At 43.0% G+C, this 25,643-nt stretch overlaps 2 protein-coding genes across 13 annotated transcripts in view; one reads left to right on the forward strand and one right to left on the reverse strand.

Moving 5' to 3' along the window:
• Window positions 1-16,010, reverse strand: part of Rbm10 (RNA binding motif protein 10) — a 31,740-nt gene extending 15,730 nt beyond the window's left edge. For 3 of the 12 annotated variants that reach the window (XM_087189942.1, XM_087189941.1, XM_087189940.1), the window contains exons 1-2: window positions 15,690-15,994; window positions 13,791-13,932 (exon numbers count right to left, since the gene is read on the reverse strand). In XM_087189942.1, coding sequence (XP_087046068.1) covers window positions 13,791-13,807 — 17 coding nt within the window. In that variant the 5' untranslated portion in view covers window positions 13,808-13,932; window positions 15,690-15,994. Of the gene's footprint in view, window positions 1-13,790; window positions 13,933-15,658 lie in introns of all 12 variants that reach the window. The other 9 variants (XM_021249584.2, XM_021249583.2, XM_021249586.2 and 6 more) reach the window with 5 other exon arrangements.
• Window positions 16,011-16,275: 265 nt separating this feature from the next.
• On the forward strand, window positions 16,276-18,811 carry Ndufb11 (NADH:ubiquinone oxidoreductase subunit B11). Its single transcript, NM_001279848.2, is given in 3 exon segments — window positions 16,276-16,777; window positions 18,185-18,315; window positions 18,483-18,811. Coding segments are annotated over 3 exon segments (462 nt in total). The 5' UTR covers window positions 16,276-16,570; the 3' UTR covers window positions 18,607-18,811.
• Window positions 18,812-25,643: the final 6,832 nt, after the last annotated feature.

The raw sequence follows: 25,643 nt of genomic DNA on the forward strand, positions 1-25,643 counted from the left end.
TTAAACAAAGAAAGCACAGGTAAGCAAGAAAAATCAGATTCCAAATCTGGTCAGGAACATCACAGAATGTCCATTATCAATAACATTCAACTAAAGGTACTAGCAAAAGCAATTAAACAAGGAAAGCAAGAAAAGGGTTTAAAAGCTGGAAAGGAGGGCCGGGGATTTAGCTCAGTGGTTCCGGCGCCTGCCTTGCAAGCACAAGGTCCCAAGTTCGATCCCCGGTACCAAAAAAACAAAACAATACAAAAAAAAGCTGGAAAGGAAACACTACCACTACTTGTAGATGATATGAAGGTAAGCCTGTAAAGTCTAACAGAATCAACTGACAAATGATTATAAATAATAAATCAGGAGGTGTGGATATAGCTCAGTGGTACAGCGCCTGCCTAGAATGCACAAGGGCCTGGGATCCACCCCCTGTGCTGCAAAATAGTATCAGTAAAGATGCTGGGTACAAAATCGATATGTAGAAATAAATACTTTGCCTGTTCTCATATAAAAGCTGTTTAGAAAATACAAAGATATTGACTATAATTATATCAAAAACTTAAATACCTAAACATGTGCAATATCTTCAGACCATATTTTCCATATATACCAAGATGCGTCTGAAATAGACCACGGATTTAAATGCAAGAAATGAAACCATAGCTGGACATGGTGGCACAGGCCTGTTATCCCAGCACTCGGGAGGCTGAGCCAGGAGCATCGCTGTGACTTCCAGGCCAGCCTGGTCTGCATAGTGAGTTCAAGGCCAGCCTGCACTACATAGTGAGACCCCGTCTTAAAAAAAAAAAAAGTAAAACAGAAGTCACAGAAAGGAAATACAAATGATTCGTGCTTGAAAAGAAACTTTCTCTCACTTATAATGAAAGGTGAAAATTTAAACTTCACTGGACATTTTATTTTATGTATTTATTTTTATTTTTTGTTGTTTGAGACAGGGTCTCACTATGGAGTTCAGGCTGGCTTTGAACTCACTATGCAGTCCAGGCCGGCCTCGGACTTGTGTCGATCCTCCTGCCTCTGCCTAAGTGCTGGGATTACAGATGTGTACCGCCATACCTGGCTAGGCAGACCATTTAAAAAAAATAAACTTTTTTTTTTCTTGGTACCAGGAATAGAACTCAGGACCTTGAGATTGCCAGGCAGCCACAGTGCCACTGAGTTAAATCCCCAGCCCAAACTTTTTATTTTTGTACATATTTTCCTAAATCTTTTTGTTTTATTTTTTGAGTCAGGGTCTCACTGTGTACTCTAGGCTGGCTTTAAACTTGTTATGTTGCCCAGGCTGACCTCAAACTCATGATCTGCCTGCCTCAGCCTCCCAAGTGCTAGGATTACAATAGTGCACCCCACCCTGGCTCCAAATCATTTGTATCATGGTAAAATACACACAAAATTTGCCTTTTTAATTGGGGGGGGAGTACTAGAAATTGAACCCAAGGCCTTTACACTAAGCTATACCCCTAGTCCTTTATTATTTTTTTATTTTGAGGCAGGGTCTTGCTAAGTCCCTGAAGCTTTCCAGGCTAGGATTAAACTTGTGATTGTCTGCTTCACCCTCCCAGAGTGCTGGTATTACAGGTACCTTTTTAAAGTATATAATCAGGGCTGGGGATTTAGCTCAGTGGTTCTGCCACCTGCCTTGCAAGTGCAAGGTCCCAAGTTAGATCCCTGGTACAAAAACAAAAACAAAACAAAAATAAAGTATATAATTCAGTGGCATTAAGTACACTCACATGTTGCCCAACCATGGCCACAATCTATTTCCACAACCCTTTTATCATCCCAAAGAGAAACTCTGTACTCATTAAACAATAACTCCCCTCTCCACCTCACTCCAAAATCTCTATTCTTTATGTTTCTACAAACTTGCCTGTTTTAGGTACCTTGTACAAAAAGACTCGTGTAACATTTGTCCTTGTGTTGCTAGCTTATTTTACTGAGCACGTTTTCAAGGCTCATCCATGCTGTAGCATATATCAGAATTTTCTTCCTTATGCTCCAGTGATATTTTATTGTTTGTGCACATCACATTCTGTTTAACCATTCATCTGTGGGTGGACACTTGGGTTGCTTCAGCTATTGTGGATATTGCTGCTATGAATGCTGTAAGTACATGGGTCTCTGCTTCTAGATCTTTGGAACTGGATCCCGTGGTAATCCTGTTTGGACTTTTGAGGAACTGCCAAACTGTTTTTCATAGCAGCTACACCATTTCACACGCCCCCCCAGCAATTCACAAGGGTCCCAATGTCTCTACCTCCTCAATTTTATATCTTCTCAGGTGCTTATTGGCCATATGTATATATTCTTTGGGGAAATGTTTATTCAAATCCTTTCCCTCTTTTTTGGTGCTGGAGAATGAACCCAGGGCCTAAGGCATGCTAAGCACTGGCTATATCACTGAGCGGCTTCCTCGTCCCAAACAAATTGGGTTGTTTTATTGTTTTAAGAACTCTTCAGGGAGTAGGGAGGGGAGAAGATGCAAAGATGCATAATCTAGCCAGGTGGTGTTGCACACCTATAATCCCAGTACTTGGGAGGCTGAGGCAGGAGGACTGCTGTGAGTTCGAGGCCAGCCTGGGCTACATAGTGAGCTCAAGACCAGCCTGAACTGCATATGCATAGGGAGACCCTGTCTCAAAAAACTAAAAAACAACAAAGATGCATAATCTACATGTGACAACTCTCCACAATGAATGTTAACATTATACATTGCAAACATGTAATTAAAAAAAAGAGCTCTTTATATGTTCTGAATAGTAATCTATTTCGGATAGTCTCTTCTGCAAATATGCTCTCATATTCCGTGGGTTTTTTATTCTCTTGATAGTGTCTTTTGATGTACAAAGTTTCTAATTTTAGCTGGGCGTGGTGGCACATGCCTGCAATCCCAGCATTTGGGAAGTCAAGGCAGGAAGACTGCCCCAAGTCTGAGGCCAGCCTGAACCACATAGTGATCCTGTCTCAAAAAACTAAAAAAAAGGGGGGCCTGGGGATTCAGCTCAGTGGCACCGTGCCTGTCTTGCAAGCGCAAGGTTCTGAGTTTGATCCCCAATACCACACACAAAAAAAGTTTCTAATCTTGAAGACAATCTTATTCTGAAATAATTTTTCATTTACCAAAAAGTTCAAAGATTATAATAGAGTCCTTGTATATCCTTCACCCAGCTTCCTATAATATTCAGAGAACTGTGGCACATTTGTCAAAACTAAGAAATTAAACTATAGACTTTACTGGGATTCTATCAGTTCTCTTATATGTGTCCTTTTTTTCTGTTCTAGGATATCATATTGCATTTGATCATCATGTTCACTTAGTTTCCTCTAGCCTATGAAGTTTGTCAGTCTTTCCTTGTTTTTTTTTTGACCATGACAGTTTTAAAGAGTACTGGTCAGGTCTTTTGTAGAATGCCTCTCGACTTAGTTTTATATATGTTCTGATTAGAGCTGAGATTATGGGTTTTTGCTTGTTTTATTTGTTTTTTACAGTACTGGGGACTGAACTCACGGCCTCTGCACTGAACTGCATCCCTAGCCCCTTTTTATTTTAGAGACAGTCTTGCTAAGTTACCAGGCTCAAACATAGGATCCTCCTACCTCTCAGTTTCTTTTTCAAAAAGCATACAACAGAAGTGAGATCTATCTGACCATATCACAGCAAGACATATACACCGGCATAATGTATCTCTGGTGACGCTGACCTTGGTCATCGAATTAAGGTGGTGTCTGCCAGGTTTCCACCCTGTTAAATTTCTATTTTTCCCTTTCCATACTCTATTTTTTAGAAGCAAGTCACTAATACCAGCCCACACTCAATAGGGAAATTAACTCTGTCTCTTGGAGGGGAGGATATCTATACATACTATTTAGAATTTTTCTTTTTTTTTTTTTTTTGGTAGCAGGGATCGAACTCGAGACCTTGCGCTTTCGAGGTAGGCGGTGGAACCACTGAGCTAAATCCCTAGCTAGAATTTTCTTTAAGGAAGATTTGTGACAGAACATTTTTCTTTCGCTCTCTCTCTTTTTTTTTTTTTTTTTTTTTTTGCAATACCAGGGATCGAACTCAGGACCTTGTGCTTCTGACCCAGGCGCGGTGCCACTAAGCTAAATCCCCAGCCCATGTGACAGACCATTTTTAATCTAACAGATTTTCAAAAGTCCAAATGTTTGACAACACACTCTGTTAGCAAGGCTGTATGGGAAATAAGCTCTCATACTGCCAGTAGTGATAAAAATGGAACAATCCCTATAGAAACGAATTTGGCAATAGCTGACAAAACTAAAAATTCATAGACACTCCGACCCACAATTCTACTTCTGGGAATTTAACATGCAGATATTTACATGTGAAAATACATTATTTACCTCAGCACTGTTTACAACAGCAAAGGACAAGAAGCCACAGTCAGTGGTATGAGTATTTTAAAGGTTTTGGATATGTTTTTTCCCACGCTTGCTTACTATCGGTATGGCTTGCTATTTGAACTCTAGTCATCAGAATTCAAGAACTGAGTCAAACCCAGGGCCTCATACATGTTAAGCAAATACTCTACGACTAAGCTATACCCCCAGTCCCCTGTATTCTTGGATGAAATTCTGAACTGACACTAAGATCCAAATAAAATTAGTTAGTACACCCAGAACTCTTACCATCTAAACTAAGGAGGGAAACATTTGAATATTGAGGGATACTTTTAATTGTCCACAGAGCACTCCAAAGGCAGACTTCTTTTATAACAGAAAAATATAAAATGCCAAAATTGGTGGAAGAGATAAAATAGTTATCAAAAACCCAGGCCCAGGCCTGGGGGGTGTAGCTCAGCAGTAGATCACTTGCCCAGCCTACATGAAGCCTTGGGTTCCATCTCTAGTACCACCACCATTTTTAAAAAGGAAATCTACAACAGTCCCAGAAACAAAACGAAAAACCAAGGCCCAGATGCTTATTAAAGGTAGGCTCTAGAACAGGACACGGTGGCGCTCACCTGTCATTCAGGCACTCAAGAGAATCACTGTGAGTTCAAGGCCAGCCTGGGCTACAAAGTTCAAGACTAGCCTGGATTATACAGCAAGACCCTATCTCAAAAAACCAACAAAACAACAAAAAGGTGAGCTCAACCCATCTCTCAAGGTAAAAATAATTCTTATACAAATTTCTCCAATAAAGAGAGAAATGGCAAAAGCTGTCCAATTTATGTCATGAGGCACTTTGATCCCAATACCAGATAAATACAGAAAATTACATAACACAGATGCAAATATCCTAAATAATACAATAGCTAATTGAATCTAGCAGTCTTTATTTTCATTTTTATGATAAAATTTACAACAAAATAACAAGAGAATAACAATAGTCAATTCACTGTGCATCACTACCTTCAAAGTAGTTACTCAGAGTACAAGACATCAACAAAAAAGATTCTCTTACAAAGAAACTTTTAATAGCATAAAACTTTCTTTTCAGTGAAGAAAAGCCAGTTGTATATATGGAACAAATTAGCATATGTATTAAAATACTTTTGAAACAAATGAATATTTGAAACAAATTACCATTGAAATAAAGAAGGTAATTTGGGGATAGCAGTTTCTAAAGTATCAATAAATCACTTAAATAAGTTCTTCTATCAAAAATTCTTGAGTGGGCTGGGGATTTACCTCAAGGCCAGCCTGGTGCCACCGCCTGCCTCACAAATGCAAGGTCCTCAGTTCAATCCCCAGTACCAAAAAAAAAAAAAAAATCTTGAGTAAGCAAGTATTAGAAAACCCAAATAGAGGGCTGGGGATTTGGCTCAGTGGTTTCACCGCCTGCTGCGCAAGCGCAAGGACCCAAAGGACCCAAGTTCGATCCCTGGTACCAAAAAAAGAAAGAAAACCCAAATAGAGAAACATTTTATGAAACAATTGACCTCAAAACATGCCAAAGTCATAAAAGACAAAGATGACTAAGTCATTTCTTCAGATTAAAGGAAACTAAAAATACAAAGTAGCTCAATGCAATTTGTGATCTTGGATTGGGGAAAACCAGCTTATAACGGACATTGTTGAGATAACTGATGATACTGGAATATGGGCTTTATATAAAAGTACTGCATCACTGTTAAACTTCCTGATACTGATAAGTGTACTGTGGTTATGGATAGAAAGTCCTTGCTCTTAGGACATACATGTTGCCAGGCTTAAAGTGTCACATCTGCCACTAACTCAAATGATTCAGGAAAAACCCTAATTGTATGTGTGTATGTGTGTGTGTGTGTGTGTGTGTGTGTGTGTGTGTAGAATAATAAAGCAAATGTGGTAGACTATTTACAACTAGTGATTCTAGGAAGAGGATTGATGGGAGTTCATGATACTTCAACTTCTGTGTAAATTTGAAAAATTTTCAAAATATTAAGTTACAAACATATACATACAAACCATGATCAACAGGGCATAGCTCAAGAATGTCAAGGAGGGCCAGGGATTTAGCTCAGTGGTTCTGGCACCTGCCTCACAAGCGAAAGGTCCCGAGTTCGATCCCCCGTACCAAAAAAACCAAAACAACAAAAAAACCCAGAATGCCAAGGATGTAATTTAATGCAATTTATAAAATTAATGGACAATGAGAGAAAAAAAGCACATGATTATTACATTGAATGCCAGGCAAGCACCCTACCACTGAGCTATACCCCAACCCCATGGTCAATATTAACAAACTAAGATTAGAGACTTTTCTTGATTTATTAAAGGCTATATCATATAAATTTATTGCAAATTTGTTGAATATTTAACAGAGGAACTTTGGACAGATTCCCTTTAAGACCAGGGACAAAATGGGTCAGGGATTTAGCTCAGTGATTCCACTGCCTGCCTCAAAAGCACAATGTCCCAAGTTCGATCCCTGGTACCAAAAAAAAAAACAGACTAGGACAAAATAAAAATGCCTACTGTACCTGGCCTCCTTCAATTTTTTTTTGGGGGGGGGGGAGGGGTGCTGGAGATCAAACCCAGGGCCTTGCTTGTGCTGAGCATGTGTTCCAAGACTGAGCAATACTCCCAGCCCTGGACATCAGTAGTCTTAATTACGGAACTCCCAGTATTTAGTTGGGCACGTGGCTATCCATAATAAAAACCATGTGGCTAAATTCTGGCAAACAGGAAGTAAATTTCTATTTCTTACATACAAATTCCAGGATTCCAGAAGTGTTCTTTGAAGAAGATATGCCCTTTTATTCCCCTTTCTTCTTCATGTTTCCTGAGTACTACCTGCTACATAGAAGGGACTGCCTATCAGCCTTGGACTCACGGCCAACCTACAGATTGCCTTTATGGTAGGAAAAGTTAAACTATCTTGTTTAAGCCATTATTCATTGGATTTTCTGTTTCAACCAGCCAAAATAAATCTTACTTTGTACACCCCAAATCACTGATGCTTGTGTGTGTGTGTGTGTGTGTGTGTGTGTGTGTGGTACTGCAGAATGAACTCAGGGTCTTCACACTGAGCTACATCCCCAGCTCTGTAATTTTTTTTTTTTAATTTTGAGACATGGTCTTGCCAAGTCACTAAACTGACCAGGCTGGCCTCAAATTTGAGATCCTCTTGACTTGGTGCTGGGATTACAGGCTGGCACCACCACTTCTCACTCTCACTCTCACTGATACTATTTATTTATTCATGTATGCCAGGCATGCACTCTTTAACTGAGCTTCATACCCAGCCCCTCTCTCCCATACTATTTCAGGCAGGTAATGCCCTGGATATTGCTACAATGAAGTAACAAAGTAGATTTGCCTTCACCACAACCAACTACAGTACTCAGAAAGATCATCAGAATCAATAAAATTTTAGAAACAGCAAGAGAGTACAGAGGAGTAAGATAGCATACAGAAGCCAACAGCTTTCCTCTGTCCCAGAAAATACTAGGATGGAAAAATTTTTTTTAATAAAGGGTATCAACTAAAACTACTGAAATACCTAGGCATTACTTTAATAAAGAACAAGCAAAACCCATTTTCATTAACTTGTATTTTATGGCCTTCTAACAAATTTTTAAATATTCTCCATATAGATCTTGGATGATAATGACTACTTACAAAGATGGCATTTCCTCTAAACATGGAAATCTAATGCCATCTTGGTCAAAATTCTTGATTTTATTTTTTTTGAGACAGGTCTTACTATGTAGTTCAGGCTGGTCTTGAACTCATAGCAATGCTCCTGCCTCAGCCACCCAAGTGCTGGTATTACAGGTGTGCATCACCATGCCTGGCTCTTGTTTATTGTTTTTGAGGGACTTGATTTAAACTTTTTTTTGTAGTGCTGGGTACAGAATCTAGTAAGCACTAACTCTAACCTAAGTGGACAAACTTTTCCGTTTGAAACAAAGTTTCTGTTTCCACTGAGCTACAGTCCTAGCTCCTTGGTAAACTTTTTAAAATTCTTACTTTTATAAGTAAGTTTTCAGTTCATAATAGATACATTTCAAAAATGGTTAAATCAACTTAAAAAAAGTAAGAATAAAGATGGAGCTATTAACATATTCTATAAAACTACTGTAATAAGAACAATAAGGTTCTCGCATACAAGAAAAGAATAAGCAAATATAGTAATGAACCAAATTAGATCACTCAAGACAAATCTAGATATGTGAGGGAACTGGAAATCAGATAAGGTACCACAAATCAATAGAGACAACAGACTATTTAGGAGATGGCACCAGGCAAACTGCCCACTACATGAAGAAAACCCAGAACCTACCTTATACCACATTCAAAAGTGGACTGTAAATGAATTAAAGACCTGAGTGCAAAAGGTAAAACAACAGAGTAAAATAATCTATGTGATCTGGGGTAGGAAAAGAAAAGATTCTGAAAGCACAAATTACAAACCAAAAAAGTAGTGACTTTGAGAGAAGCTCTGCCGGTCCCAGCACCTGGAAGGATGGTCCCCGCCTCCATCCCAGGCTCCCAGGGCAGAAAAGCTCAGCCAGTCCCAGAACCCAGAAGGAAGCTCGCCGCCTCCATCCCAGGCTCCTAGGGCAGAGAAGCTCAGCTGGTCCCAGCACCCGGAAGGAAGCCCCCCCACTGCCATCCCAGGCTCCTAGAGCAGAGAAGGTGAGCTGGTCCCAGCACCCAGAAGGAAGCTCCCCCCCCCACCATCCCAAGCTCCTAGGGCAGAGAAGCTCAGCCAGTCCCAGAACCCAGAAGGAAGCTCCCCCACTGCCATCCCAAGCTCCTAGGGCAGAGAAGGTGAGCTGCGTGGGCACCAGAAGCACCCTCCCCCCACCATGGAAATGAGAAAACACAAAAACAAGCCTTGAAAACAGAGTTCCAGATCACCTACAGCAACCGCAAAGGGAAAAGAGATGGAACAATCTGATACTCAACCACCTGGACTCTCTGAACTGGCAACAAAAGAGGATCTGGGAAAAATGAAATCAGAAATAATTACTCAGATAACAGCAAAGAGTTTGCTCATGGTGCAAGACATGATTAATAAATCTAGAGAGGACACAGATAAAAAAATAGAGGATCTGAGGAACATGATGGAATCCCAACATAAAAAACAAATGGAATCCATAAAACAGATACAAACAGATTTCCAAGAGATTAAAAACTCCATCGAAAGTCTGTGCAGCAGAATGAACCAATGTGAGGATAGAATTTCACATATAGAAGATAAGATTGCAATTAGTGACAAGGAAAAGAAAAATTGCTTTAAAATTGTAAGGGGACATGAGAAATCAATCCAGCAGCTGCTAGACGATGCAAAGAAGAATAACAGAAGAATGATTGGAGTCAATGAAGAAAGAGGAGACAGTGCACATGACATAAAAAAGCTGTTCACAGAAGTGATGGCAGAAAACTTCCCAAGGAGGGGAAAAGAACTTGACATACAGAAAAGTTAGGTATAGAGGACTCCAGCTAGCCTTAATCAAAAAAAATCTACACATAGGCATATAATAGTTAGGATTCCAGAAATCCAACAGAAGAACAAAATTCTACAAGCAGTGAGAGAAGAAACAATCACATACAAAGGAAAGCCCATCAGAATCACAGCAGACTTCTCAATGCAAACCCTCAAGGCAAGAAGAGCTTGGAGTGATGTATTTCAAGCCCTAAATTAGGAAAACAGCCTCCAACGCAGATTGATGTACCCTACAAAACTATCTTTCAAAATTGATGGAGAAATAAGATACTTTCATGATAAAGAGCACCTCAGGAACTTCATGAATACCAAACCGGCACTCCAAAAAATTTTAGACAATACCCTAGGAAAAGACGATGAGGATCACAACCCCAGGAAACCCAGCAGAATGAATCCATTGGGCATGACAAGTTAAACGCAAAGGGGGAGAATCCAACAAAAAGAAAATGTCATGACAAGGCTTTTAAAACTTTTAACTTCATCTCCCTGAGTGTATAATTCAATCTTATTATTGTACTGATTAGTATTCTTCTGATTCCAGAGTTGCACACCATTCCTTGTGCTATACTGGCTATTTATCATCTTCTTATGTCTACATTTTAATTGGGTTGTCTATTAATGAGCTCTAAGAATTCTTTATATATTCTGCTCATAGGTTATATGCATTGGAAATATGGTCTGTTTAAGGACTACTTTTCATTTGAATGATGTCATTTAAAGTTCTAAATTTTGATGGAATCTCATTTATCAATTTTTTTCTTTTATACATCATGTTTTTTGTATTCTAGGAAGTTCCTGCCTACCCTGAATTCATAAATATTTTCCCTTATAATTTCTTCTTAAAGTTTTATACTTTTAGGTTTTCTTATTTAGGTTCATAGGTCCCTTCAAGTTATTTTCATGTATGGAAAAAAAGGGTTGAGGTTAATTTTTTATATACGGATACCAGGTGTTCTAGTGCCGTTTGCTGAAAACACTATCTCTTCCTTGGCTCTTGAATTGAGTTTATATTCTATAAAAGGCTAATGTTAAATAATCTTTCAAAACTCAGTGGACCATATATGTGTGCTTCTATTTCTAGATTCTCTGTTTTAGTCAAATGATCTGTATGTCTTTCCTTACACCAACACTGCCTTCATTACTGTAGCTTTAGAAGAAGTCTTAAAATTAGGTACTAAACGTCTTCCAACACTGTTTTTGTTTTTGTTTTTAACTTTTCTAGGTCCTTTGTACTCCTACATAACTTTAAAATTTCAATATCCAATTCTTCATTTATAGCAAGTATACACAGACCTGAATTTTTATATATACCTTGTGTTTTCTAATCCTGCTAAATTCAAGTGCAAGTTCTAGGGGCTCCTAGAGATTTCTTAGTATTTTCTCTGTAGATGATCATTTCATCTACATATAAAGATTTTGCTTCTGCCATGCCAATCCTATCCTAGCTGTGTCATTTTATTGCCAGACTATTTTGGTGGGGACTAGGTTTCAAGGTTTAATGGACAGATAAAGAGTAAACATATCTGCCCTTGTTCCCCACCTTAAGGAGAAAGCATTGTATCTTCTCCATTTATATAAGGCGTTCTCGCTGGAAGTATGGAGTCCATGTCTTTAATCTGTTGAGAAGGTTCTGTTCTACTTCTAGTCTCCTGATAGCTCTTACCATGAACAGCTGTAGAATTTAGTCCAATACTTTTTCTCCAACTAGTGACAGGATCATATGGCTTTTTCCTTTCCTCTGTTAAAATGATGACTTTTGGGGGTGGATCTTCCAATGCTGAACCAACACTGCTACCCCTGTAACAAAACCACTTTCTACATCCTGCCAGATCTGACAGAATTCTAATAGTTTGTTTTGTTAAACAAATTTCTATCTATGTTCATACTTTTTTCTTCTATTATCTTTATCCAGTTTTAGGATTAGCACAATGTTGAGTTCCTAAAATGAGGGGAGAAGTGTTCCTTTTTTTCTGCTTTAATTGTTTGATATAATTTATCAGTTAAAATGTTTATGAGCCTGCTGTTGCATATAGGTAGGTTTTCAAGCTAGGAATATACTTTCTTCAATAGGTGCTATTCAAATTTTATATTTCCTCCAGAGTTAGTTTCATTAATTTGTCTTCCAAGGTACTACTTAGAAGTTGTCAAATTTATTTCAAAAACGATTTTTGTAATATGCTTTCTATATCCTTTTAAATTCTGTAAAATCTGTGGTAATGTCTCCTAGATCTTAATATTGTAATTTAAAAAATGTATAACTGATATTGTGTAACAGGAAGAAAAGGTCTAAAAGAGCAGGGGAATTGGGAGGGGTAGGGGAAGGGAAAAAAGGGAAAGGAAAAAATATAAGAGGAAAAAAAATGGAAACAAGGTCTTTGCAAATAGGGAAGGGTGGAGGGGGTGAAGGGAGGGCAAGGGAAGGGGAAAAAAAATAAGAACCAAGAGACTCATGTAATGGTACAAGATCCCAATGATGAATGTTACTGTATTTTATACCTAAAATGTACCAATAAAGTTAATGGGGAAAAAAAAAAGTAGTGACTTTAGCACATCAAAATAAGAACAGGTATCCATCCTTGGGGAAATCATTAAGTAAACTACAGCAGGAATACCCATGGCGCACTTGGCAGCAATTAGAGGAGAAGCACTAATATACACATGCAATACAGGCACAGCTTAAAAATACGAAGTTCAGGATCCAGAACAAGATTGTAGCACTATGCTGTTTGTGTAAACTGAAAACACACTCAAAACTTTACCTAGTTTAGAAGGATACACATCAAGCACCACAGAGAAGCTGCCCACGGAGGTGGAAATTGAGAACAAAAATGAAAAATACAGCAAGAGGAAGGCTTGTACTGACTGACCTATGATAAAAACCTACTTTGAATGGAAAAGTGCAATTAACTCAAACATCTGCACTTCTGGTCCTTTAAAAGCCAAAAGCAAGCCAGTAGCCTAACTTGGTAATAAGCCCGAGGCATGTACATCACCTACTCAAACTCAGATACGGCCACAGAGCACTTTTGGTGAATATGTCCAAAAATAAAATGCCTTCCAAAAGACATTTTAAATGAAGGTCAAGACTGACTAACCCCACATGAGGATACTATCTCAAATTTGAGTTCACCGCCTAGAAAAAATGTAATTCTACATTTTAAAAAGGGCTAGTGCTAGGCATGGTGGAGCATCCCTATAATCCCAGCATTTGGGAGGATGAGGCAGGATTGCTTGAGCCCAGGAGTTTGAGGCTAGTCTAGGCAACATAGCAAGACCTTATCTCAAAACAAAAACAAAAACCCTGTTAAGTATCTCTTCCAAGACAAATATGCCAATTGTATCCCACTCAGTCCCTGGAATCTCCCACTATCTGATCTGGCTTGGCCACACTGGTACTGGGCAAATTCCTGACTCTGTCTGATAATGCCACTCCTACCCATCTCTCAAACCCCAGGCTACAGCCCTGACATCTCTGCTTCTCCTGTAGTAGTTACCTTCACTTTGGTGAATGGCTCCACATACCTATCACTCAAGCCGGAAGCCTGGGCTTCAGCCTCAATTCCCCTTTCTCTTGATCCCTCCCCACCCTCCCATCCAACCATGGCACCCTTCAAGCTAACTGTCATTACCTGTAAACTGCACGGTCTCCCCTTTGAGACACTAAGTACCAAGAATCTGTCTCATTCGTCACTGTACTGCCAGAGCCTAGCACAGGTCCTGGTTTACAACAGGTGCCAAATACGTATGTGCTACAAAGAAACTCATCTGCTGCAACCTTTCCTATGCCCAGACACCCCCTCCTAGCACCTTCCTGGGTCAGTCCTCACACAAGACAAGCCTAGGCACAAGTGAGGGGTAGAAGCAGACAACTTACCGACGTTCATACTCCATGTCCTGATAGGCCCTTCGGGGGCTGCTGGGGCCCCTTCTCAGCCGCTGGCTCCGTTTCACTTCCCAGCCACCCCCGCTGCTGCCACCATGATCTGCCAGCCTGGGTGATGCCTCCTGCAGCGACTCTGGGGAAAGCAGAAGGAAGAAAGAGGTCAGGGCAGTTGGGGCAGAGATGGCCTCCTTGTGAGACCTTCCTTGTCAAGGATCTTTGCTGTCCCTTGCCCAGGGATTCTGTTTTCCAACTCCTAGTGTTCCTGTGTGTGGAGCAGGCAGGCAGCTTCCACTTGGCCTGCTCCTTCCTGTTCCTACAAACATGAGTCGAGAGCCCACTGCCCTAGGAAAGAGCAAAGCCTTCATCAGACAGGGGACATCTTGGCAGAGACCTCATGGCACCACCCATTATGGGATCAAGGTTTTGCCACCTGAGACTGGTAGACAAGTCCAAGTCCCGGGCTGTTGCAAGGAGGCCTCCCAGCTGAATGACTTCCAGAGTCCCCAGCCCTCACTAGGCTCCATCCACCTGCCCAGTTCATCATCCTAACAGGATGCTGGCTGCCTCTGACAAGGCAGCCAGAAACCGTGAAAAAGCTATTAGGGGTGTGTGTAAAGGGACTAACTTGGCAATCAGACAACTGCCACTTCCCTGGGCTCTTGGCCAACACAACCCTAGCACTCATACAGCAACTGGCCCAGCCCTGATGTGCTACCCGGTCCCAAGGTGGCTCTGTCCCCAGGGATCTGAGGCCGAGTTTTCCAGAGGCAAAAGGGACCTTTCCCAGGCTGTTCTGAAACACTGTGTCCTTCTGCTGCGATGGAAGAGCATCAGGGAGCGGTGAAACCACCTCTCAGAGCTGCCTGTGATTTTGAAGAAGTCCCAAGAACCATGTGACCCAGAGGGGTCCGAACCTATCCCAGAGTCTTCAGGCCCCGCCCTCTGAACAGAAATCAGGTAAAGCCAGACGGTTACAGCACCTGCTCAACACCAGGTTGCCACCAAGCCTTTCCTCCATGCACACATGCGCACACACGAACTCACACACACACACACCAATTTTCTCTTCCTCCTCAAGTCACAGGGAACCAGAGTTACCTGCTCCCGATATGGATAAGTTAGAATCACAAGCAGGAGCCCTAGTGGCTGACAGCCAGACACAAAACCCCCTACAAACTCTGGCAAAAGGGCCAGAAGCTAACACTGGTAATCACAAGAAGCCAAGTTACAGACTCGAGCCCCACACAACTAGGGGCGAAAACCACACACAGAATCGTCAATAAAGTCTACCATCACACACTGAGCCCCCTTTCAAAGTGTCACAGATACCAACTCTTCCTTAAAAGGGGCAAGCCACATACACATTCCCTGTGCCCAGCTCCGCACTAAGTGGGTTAGGGCCTGTAACAAGACAGCCCCCTGATGGAGAAGGACCAGAGTCACAGATACACACCCCAAGGATAAAGACCAGAGTCACTTTCTCTCTCCCCTTCTCTCCCCGCCACAGAGCATTTCCCCGCGGACAGATAAGTGCCAAAGTAACAGAGCAGCCAGCACCGCCATCCTCCGTGGACAAAAACGAAAGTCGTAGATACGCGCCTTCCCACAGATAAAGTTCGATGGAGTAACTCCGGTGGGCCCCAGTAGCCCACTCCCACCCGTCTGTCCCTTCCCCCAATCCGCGTGCGCCCAGCCCGTGTACAAATCGCGCGCACGCTTTCGCTCTCACAAGGGGGAGAGGACCCCCCCTCTTCCGACCATGCATGTATCCTTCCCCCCGCTCGGCGCGACCCCAGGGCCCAGGGCCCACGGTCCGCCATAGCGCCTGCTCGCCCCCACCTCCGCCCCGGGTCCTTTACCTCCGCCCCCACGGTCAGCGTCGACGCTCACCTTCTCGGCCCGGGCTGTCAAGGGAGGGCTCCCAGGCATCACCTCGGCCCGCCGCCACCTCTTCCAACTCTCCCAGGTCAGCAGCGGCTGGTGAGCATCACAATCCAGTCCACGGCTTCGAGCGGAAGAGAGGAGCGGGGGAGGGGAGAGGCGCCAGGCGCGACGCTCTCCCAGGGAAAGTCACGGCTGCCCGCTGCCTACTCGCAGCCGGCCGCAATCACCAGCACAAAATGGCGACGAAGAGAAGAGAGCCAGCGCTCCGACCACCATCCACCTACTAAGGGAGCGCGCTCTGGCCGGCCTTGTCTATTGGTCGCCGCCTGTCATCGACCAGCCCTGGCCGCCTCTGATTGGCAAGCGCATGCCACCTCCCCACTCTCTGTGTAAACGCCCCACAAGTCCAGAGAAAGGGTAGCTATTGGCCAATCCCTCAAGGCCGGCTTTTTTTTTTTTTTTTTTGGTACGGGGGATCAAACTCAGGTCCTTGCGCTTGCGCAGCAGGCGGTGAAACCATTGAGCTACATCCCCGGCCCGAGGCCGGCTTTTTAGAAGCTTGGCTTCCTTAGAAGTTGAAAGACAAGCGGAAGCTCCACCTCTCTCCAAAGGGTCACCCAGATGTCACCTCTTTCTTCCTATCAAGGAAATGAGCAGACCTATCAAGACGAAATTCCTCAGCCTGACCGAGAGAATGATTGGTCCCATAAGGTCAAGATACAGAGAGGAAAGAGGCCTCCTAGTGCCCCACCTCACTGGAAAACAAACTGGGACCCAGCATCCATTCAGCGAGGTGAAGGCGGAGCGACAAGCGCGATAGGATCAATTGCAGCTGCGCGCAGTTGCATTTCCGTCCCCGCCCTACAGGACCTGCAGCACAACCTGTCATGGCGGCCGGGCTGTTAGGGTTGTACGCTCGTCGCCTTTTGGCAGCAGCGGCGACGCGTGGGCCCCGGGGTGCCCGCGTTCGCTGGGAATCCAGCTCCTCCAGGGCTGTGGTCACTCCGACCACTGTGGCCAGAAAGCGGGCGCCAGAACCGGCCGCACAATGGCAGGAGGACCCAGAACCCGAGGAAGAAAACTTATATGAGAAGGTGAGAGGGAAGGGGAACGGGGACATCGGAGGGGTCAGTTGGGGGCTGGCTTGCGGGGCGTCCTAGAGGACGTTTTTGGGCAGCTGACTAAATCTTCGAGGACTTGGGAATGCTGCCTATTTTGGTTTTCAACTTCGTGGTCTGATAATCTTTGTCCAGGGCAAGAGCTGGAATTGGTTTTGTTTTACAGAAATCAAGCCTGAAGTAGCGCTCAAAACGCAGTAAAAACTGTAGTCGTGGTACCACTACACCCTGGTAGTTTAGTAGTGCCTCTTGCTCAGGACCAGCATCTAGTCGGCAAAACAACCAATTTTGAGGTCGGGACTGTTACTTCCATTCTACAGATAAAACTGCAGCACAGCGATGTTAAAATGCTTGCCCAAGCTCGTTGAATAGTACATGGTAGAACTGGTATTTGAGCCTAGAGTTACTGGGTCTCGTGTGTTGTATTGATAGCAGAGACTCGGGTCAGACAGCTGGGGTTGGAATCAACACTAACACTAACACAGTTACTCGCCTGTGTGACCTTGGGCAAGTAGCTTAACCACTTGGTACCTCAGTATCTTAATAAAATGGGAAAAGTAATAACATCTTTAAAATAAGATCACCTGTGTCGCGTGATTAAATGAGTCAAATGCTCAAAGCAGCAGCTGACAATTTGAAAGTACTGAGCTCTAATTAGAAGGTGTTTGTTATTGCCACTTTCTGCCTCACTGGAATGTAGTGAAGTTTGTGTGTTTGAAAAGGCCTGGCACTACTGGGTGCAGTGGCACACACCTGTAGTTCCAGCTACTTGGGAAGCTGAGGCAGGAGGATTGCAGGTTGGAGGCAAGCGTAGGCAATTTAGGGAGACCCTGTCTCAAAAAGGACTAGGGATGTATCCCAGTAATAGAGTGCCCCTGGGTTCAGTCTGCAAAAGGAAGAAGAAAAAAACCTGATACTTAATGTCTCTTTAAGAGGCTTAGACACATAGGATGCTATAGAGTAACTGGATGAAAGTTAACTGGGCTGTAGGATGGTGTTTTATTAGGTGGAGCCATAGGAAATTGCCAATATGTAACCATTTTTGACCTATTAAAATACCAGTTTCCTGTGATTCAACTTAATAGAAAAAGTGGCTAGGGAATGCCTGCCTCCTAATGGAATTGTTGAAGCCAAAACCTTGAATGAGGCAATGGAGGCAGTCATGATTAGATCTGGGGGTAAAGGCTTTCTAGGCAGAGGGAATACCAAGTACAAAGGCCCTTTGCTGGGAAGGAACTTGACATGTCCTAAGAATAGAAGGAGAGGAATTTAATGCAGAAGGAGAGATTGATTTGAGGGGAGACTGGAGACCAGGTTATTCGGGGCCAGCATGCAGCTTTATGGAGAAGCAGGAAGCCTTCATTGATCTTTTCTTCTGCACAGAACCCAGACTCTCATGGCTTCGACCAGGACCCTGTCATAGACATCTGGAACATGCGAGTTGTCTTCTTCTTTGGCTTCTCCATTATTATCGTCTTTGGCACTACCTTTGTGGCTTATATGCCTGACTACAGGTGCAGGGGCTGTCCGAGAGTGGGGTGGATGGGGTCAGAGGCAGGGTGGAGGTCGGAGGGGCCTCTGCTGGAAAGTTTGTCCCTGTACCACTGGAGAGTGGGGAGCCGAGGGGGACAGGTGTCCAGTGAACCTTCCACACATCTGCCCCTGCCGCTGCTGCCTTTAGGATGCAGGAGTGGGCCCGTCGAGAAGCTGAGAGGCTTGTGAAATACCGAGAGGCTAACAGCCTCCCCATCATGGAATCCAACTGCTTCGACCCTAGCAAGATCCAGCTGCCGGATGATGACTGACCAGCGTGGACCTCAAGAAGAGCCGCCTTCCCGGGCTGGGGATTTAACTCAGTGGTGCCTCGCCTGCCTCAAAAGCGCAAGGTCCTGAGTTCAATCACTGGTACCGCAAAAAAAAAAAAAAAAAAAAAAAAGAGCCACCTTCCCCACTCCCTGCCTGCCATTCTGCCCACTCCTCAGGGCACATAATTAAAGGGACTGAAAAATCTGACTGACTCCTGTTGCTTTTGTTAAGGAGACAGGAGGTGGGAATGTCACAAGCCTTAAAACCCGTTGCAGCCTTTCCTGGGTGTTTTAATTATCTGTTGCTGCGTCACAAACACCCAAAAGCTTAGTGACTTAAAACCACAAAGTAGGATTACCTTTCATGGTCCTGTGAGTTGCATGATCCCAGCTGGGTCACTCTTCTTGAGGTCTGAGATGGTTGCAGTTAGATGGTGGCTGGGGCTGTAGTCATCTGAAGTGTGGTTGGGCTGGACATCCCACGGATTCTCCACCCACATGCCTGGCACTTTCGCCTTCTCCCACTGGCCTCCCTGCCTCAGATTAGCCTGGGGTTCTTATAGGGTGGTCCAGGGTCCCTCTGTATGAGGGTGCAGTTATGGGAAGGAACTGATGGCATCCACCTTTAGAAACAAGCTAACATGCTGGGACCCTCCTGCATTGAAGACAGCCTGGCCACCAAGGCTGAGGGTGGTCGGTGAGAGCAGGGCTTTTCCATTGCTGATGATGAGTGTTTGTGGTCCCCCCCACCCCCGCTTCTCTCTGGAATTTGGGGCTTCTGGCTCTGGTGTCTGTGAGTCTGTATGCTTCTCTCATCCCTTCTGCCCCCAAATCTGGTTGGCCTCTAACTGAAGAGACACAGCACAGGATGTACCTCAGTACTGAGTGCTTGCCTAGCATGTGAGGCCCTGGTTTCCACCCCTAGCACAGTGGGGGAGAAAAAAAAAAGGTGTGTGTGAGAAGCAACATGCACAAACCCAGAAAGTTCCTTTCCCGTCTTCCCTGCACGCTCACCCTCACACTCCTGACTTGCAGCAATGTAGTCTAATCCAAGAAGATGCTCACACCATATGGACCATCCAAACTGCGAACCAAAATCTTTTTCTTTACCCAGTGTTCAGTAACCACCACAGAAAACACTAACACAAAGTGATTTATGACATACATAAGTGCATACATATATATTTCTGTTCAGTATAAACCTAGGAGTGAAATTGCTAGGTCATGGTATGAGTATGAGCAACTGTAGTGGATTGTCCATGGTAACATTTTATACCCAGCAGTGTTTGATACAGTTTTTTTTCTTTTGTTACCAGGGATCGAACTCAGGACCTTGCCCTTGCGAGGCAGGCTCCGGCACCACTGAGCCAAATCCCTGGCCCTTGATACAGTTGTTCTAACTTGTTTTAAATTTGCATTTTTCTCAAGGGCAGAGAATTTAGCTCAGTGGCTCCACCTCCTGCCTGGCAAGCACAAGGTCCTGAGTCCGGTACCAAGAAAAAAGTAAATTTGCATTTTCTTGATAATTAATGGAGTTTAACATCTTAGCTATCTATTGATTATTTGTATAATTAAGTATCTGAGCCTCTTGTCTAATTTACTATTAGATTTTTTGTCTTAAAATTTTCACTTGTAGGAGGGCCAGGCATGGTGGTACACACCTATAATCCTAACACTTGGGGAGGCTGAGGCAATAAGATTGCCATGAGTTCCAGGCCAGCCTGGGCTACATGGCAAGACCTTGTCTCAAGAAAAAAAAAGATGAAAAATTCATAGGAATTTAAGATATTTTCTGAGTATGAAAATATGTCTCACATTTTAGATAGATTGCCAACATTTTATCTCAAGCTATCTTGATGAATAAAAATTCATAATTTTAATACAATTTGTGATAGTTAACTATTGTGTCAATTTAAATAAGAAACACTCAACTGGGCCAGGGATTTAGCTCAGTGGTTCCACCTCCTGCCCTGCAAGTGCAAGGTCCCAAATTCAATCCCCCGTACCAAAAAAAAAAAAAAAGAAAGAAAAGAAACACCCAACTGATCGGCTTAGCACAGTTCTGGGTATGACCAAATGGATTTACTGAAGATGGAAGAAGACTCACCCTGGGTCTTGTCACTGAATGGAATAAAGGAGGGTTCACCTCTATTTCTTAGGAGGAGCTCCAGTCTTCACCTTCACTTTGGGCATCATCTCCTGGCTTCCAGCGCACACCCTTTGGCTTCCTGATAGAGACTCACATGGAACTCTACAGTGAGTTCCAGGCCTTCATTTGACTGGATCCTTCCGAACTCCAGCACACAGACAGCTCTTTTGCCCTCTGCCACCTGACTCTGCAGGCAGCAATTGTGAACCTACCTTGTAAATCCATATACAGTATCTATCTATCTATCTATCTATCTATCTATCTATCTATCTATCTATCTATCATATTAAATGTTTCTCTACTGAGTGCTGACTGATATACAACCCAAAGAATTATTCTTTTCTCTTGTGGTTAGTGCTTTTTGGGTTTTGTTTAAGAAATCTTGGGCTGGGGATTTAGCTCAGTGGTTTCACCGCCTGCTGTGCAAGTGCAAGGACCCGAGTTTGATCCCCAGTACCAAAAAAGAAGAAAAAAAAATCTTTTTCTCCAGCAAAGTCATGAATATATTCTGTATGGTTTACTAGAAACCTTATCATTTACATTTTTCATGTATGTATTTATAATAGAGGGGGACTTTATTTTTATGTATGCTATGAAGTAGGGACCAAATTTTTTTTTATATAGTTAGCCAATGTGGCCTATATATTATTGCAAAAACCATTCATTCCTCATTGCTCTTCAGTGCTACTTGTATTGCAAGTCATATCTATGTCTATAGTTTGTATCAAAATTTGTTTTTGTTTCTTTCCAGTACGGGGGATCAAACTCAGGACCTTACATATTTGCAAAGCAGGTGCCTGCAGCACCACTGAACTAAATCCCCGGCCATTGTATCAAAATTTGTATATTTCTATATATGTCTGTTCCTGGATTTTCTATTGAAAGGATCAGCAAACTAAGGCCACTTGCCTGTTTTTGTAAGTCACTTGTCTTAGAGCCCAGACATGCCCATTCATCTACATATTACCTATGCCTGTTTTTGTACTACAACAGCAGAGCTGAATGATTTTAACAGAGACCATGTTACCTGCAAAGCCTGTTTTATTTACTATCTGGCCCTTTTCAGAAAAAGTTTATGACTCTTGCGTTGTTCCTTTTTTTTTTTTTTTTGGTACCGGGGATCCAATTTGGGTCCTTGCGCTTGTGCAGCAGGCGGCGAAACCACTGAGCTAAATCCCTGGCCAAGCCTGATTCTTTTTTGAGGGGGGTTGTTTTTTGGGGTTTTTTTTTTTTTTTTTGGTACCTAGGATCAAACTCGGGACCTTGCACTCGCGAGGCAGGCAGCAGAACCACTGAGCTAAATCCCCGGCCCATGATGGGGGTTGTTTTTTGCTTTTTGGGGGTTGTTTTTTGGTTTTTGAGACAGGGTCTCACTATTGCAGTTCAGGCTGCTCTGGAACTCACTATGTAGCCCAGGCTGGCCTCAAACTTGCAGTGATACTCCTGCCTCAGCCTCCTGAGTACTGGAATTACAGGCGTGCCCCACCACACCCAGCTGAGTTTGATTCTTGGTAGAGTAAGCGTTCCAATTTTAGTCTTCAAGATTGTTTTGGCTATTTTTTTGGGGGGGTGGCATTAGGTATTGAACCCATGGTCTTGGCATTGAGCTACATCCCCAGCTCTTTTTTATTTTTATTTTTTTGGTACTTGGGATCGAACTCAGGACCTTGCGCTTGAGAAACAGGCGGCACCACTGAGCTAAATCCTAGGCCCTTCCTTTTTTATTTTTAATTTTGAGGCAATGTCTCACTTATTTGCCTAGGTGGGACTTGAACTTGAGATCCTCCTGCCTCACTCTCCCTTATTGCTGGTGTTACAAGTGTGCACCACCATGCCTGGTTTGTGTTAGCTGTTTTTTGGTCTATGTACTCACAAATTCCATTCAGACATATTTAAAAATGCCTTTATGCAAATTTCATTAAAAACTTAATAACTTGTTTTACACATTAATATGTAGTGTAAATCTTTTCATGATATTATTCTTATGTGACATTTAAAAATAACAATGTAGCCTACTTTTGTCTGGTTTTGAATTCCTTTTAAGTACAGTTTTTTGTGTCCAGCTTCTTTCATTTAGGGCAATGTTTGTGAGACTGATCTGCAGGAAGAAACTTTTTTTTTTGTACGGGGGATTGAACTCGGGAACTTGCACTTGTGAGGCAGGAGCCAGAACCACTGAGCTAAATCCCTGGCCCTATGAGACTGATCTGCATTGTTGTATATATTAGTTTGTTCATGCTTCTTGCTGTACTTATTTCATTATACAGACATCATTCAAATATTGTTGGGCATTTGAATAGGTTTATTTTGGGGGCTGTTGAATCATTCTGTGAGCATTTAAAAAATGTTGTGGTGCTGAAAGTGGAACCCAAGGCCTCTTACCCGCTAGGTGAGCTCTCCCCCTGCACCACACTCCTCAGCCCTCTCTGAACAATCCTGTAAGTACTGGGGATTGAACCCAGGGCCTCAGGTATGCTAGGCAAGCTCTCTATCACAGTATATATCCCAGCCCTTGTGCACATATTTTGATGGGCATATACATTAATTTCTCTTGGGCATATACGTGGGAATTAAAATGGCTAGTAGACATGTGATCAGCATGTCATACCATTCTAGTGATTGACCTACTTTTTCCTCTGTGTGTGTGTGTGTGTGTACTGGGGATTTAAACCAAGGCCTTCACACTGAGCTATATCCCCAGCCCACTCCTTCCTTCCTTCCTTTCTTTTTTTCTTTTTTGTTTTGTTTCATTTTCTTTTGAGACAGGGTCTCCCTGTGCAGTTCAGGCTGCTCTTGAACTCACTCTGTAGCCCCGGCTGGCCTCAAACTCATGGTGTCCTCCCTCCCAAGTGCTGGGATCATAGATGGGTGCCACTAAGGATGACTGACCTTTTAAGACCCACTTTGGGAGGAAGGGGTGGGAGTTCAGTGTCTACTGAGTGTCAAGCCCTGATTGCATGTCAGTCACTGTCGAATACCAGAGTCCCTACTCTCAGGAATTTTCCAGGGTAGGAGTGGGCCTGGCATGAGTGCTTAGGAACTTAACCACATCATTTTTATCCAAATGTTTAAACTCAAGTCCATTTGAACCTTAATATTTTGGATCCAGCTTTGCTCAGACAACATAACAGATACCAACCTTCTTTACCCTTCAATCTATCAGAGCATTTCTTTTGTCTTGTTTTGGTCTTGGCAATGCTAGAGAAGGAACCCATGCTAAGCAAGCACTCTACCACTGAGGTACACCCCCACCCCTTTAAAATTTTTATTTTGAGACAGTCTCACTGAATTGCTTAGGCTAGCCTTGAACTTACAACCCTCCTGCCTCAGCCTCCCAAGTAGCTGGGATGACAGGTATACACCACTGTGCCAGTTAAACAGAGCATTTTCTTTTTCTGGTTTCTTGAGACTGGGTCTCACCATGTCGTTCAGGATGCCTTCTAATTCAGCTCAGACTTTAATGTAGCACAGACTGGCCTAGCAAAAGAGCATTTTGTATGCACAAAGCCCAGCGAGCAAGACAGGCATAGTTCTTTTTTTTGTTTTGTTTTTTTTGTGTGTGTTTTTTGGTAGTGGGAATCAAACTCAGGACCTTGTGCTTTCAAGGCAGGTGCAGTGCCACTGAGCTAAATCCCTGGCCCAAGATAGACACAGTTCTTGAAGCAGGCACAGTCATTAAAGAAAGAATTAAAGCATCATACCACAGCGATATATGCTCACCCATGTTTATAGCGGCACAGTTTGTAATAGCTAAAACTTGGAAACAGCCCAAATGCCCATCAACTGGAGACTGGATAAAGAAGATGTGGTTCTTTTATACAATGAAGTACTACTCTACCATTAATAAGGATAAGCTTGAGACATTTCTACCTAAATGGATGCATCTTGAGACTATACTCTTAAGTGAGATAAATGGGACACACATGTTTAAATACCACATTGTTTCTCTGGTGTGAGAAACTGCAAGTAAAAATAAGGACCAAAATGTATAATAGATATTGGGAAATGGGAAGAAAATGTTCAAATGAGAAGGGGAACAAGTGAGGGGGACAGGAGAAAGGAAAGAAGGAAAAATGACAATAAACCTTTTGTAAGTAAGGAGGGGAAGAGGGGAAGGGATTGGGAAAGGGAGGGGAGGGGATTGGGAAAAAAGAATCAAGATATATCATGTACAGCCGGGGATTTAGCTCAGTGGTTCCGGTGCCTGCCTTGCAAGCGCAAGGTCCCGAGTTCAATCCCCAGTACAAAAAAAAAAAAAAAAAAAAAAAAAAGATATATCATGTACAGGTACAAATTCCATATGATGAATGTTATCAATATGTATATCTAAAATGTACCAATAAAATTAGTTTTAAATAAGAAAAAATAAAAAGGAAAGCTGGGCATGGTGGCACGTGCCTGTAATCCCAGCACTCAGGAGGCTGAAGTGGAGGATCACCACAAGTTTAAGGGTGGCCTGGGCTACACAGCAATTTCAAGGCCAGTCTGAACTACATAGAGAGACCCTGTCTTCAAAATAAATAAATAAATGGGTGGGAGCTGGGTGTGGTGGCACCAATCTATAATCCCAGCACTTTGGGAGGATGAGACAGGAGGATTGCAAGTTCAAGTCCAGCATGAGCAATTCATCAACTTAGAGAGACCCTGACTTAAAATAAAAAATTAAAAAAGGACTGAGGGTATAGCTTTTGGTGAAGGTCCTGGGTTTAGTCCACGTAGTCGAAGAAAAACAAGGGGAGGAGAGCAGGCTGGGGATATGGCTCAGTGGTAAAGCACTTGTCTGGCTAGCATTCACTAGCTCTTGGGTTCCATCCCCAGTACTGAAAAACAAAACAAAACCAAAAGCAACACAAGGTGCCGGGTGTGGTGGTGCACACCTGTAATCCCA

The sequence above is a fragment of the Heterocephalus glaber genome, unplaced genomic scaffold, assembly GCF_053883595.1.
Source record: "Heterocephalus glaber isolate CG9 unplaced genomic scaffold, H.glaber_assembly_v1.0 deba00001547, whole genome shotgun sequence".
Lineage (NCBI taxonomy): Eukaryota > Metazoa > Chordata > Mammalia > Rodentia > Bathyergidae > Heterocephalus > Heterocephalus glaber.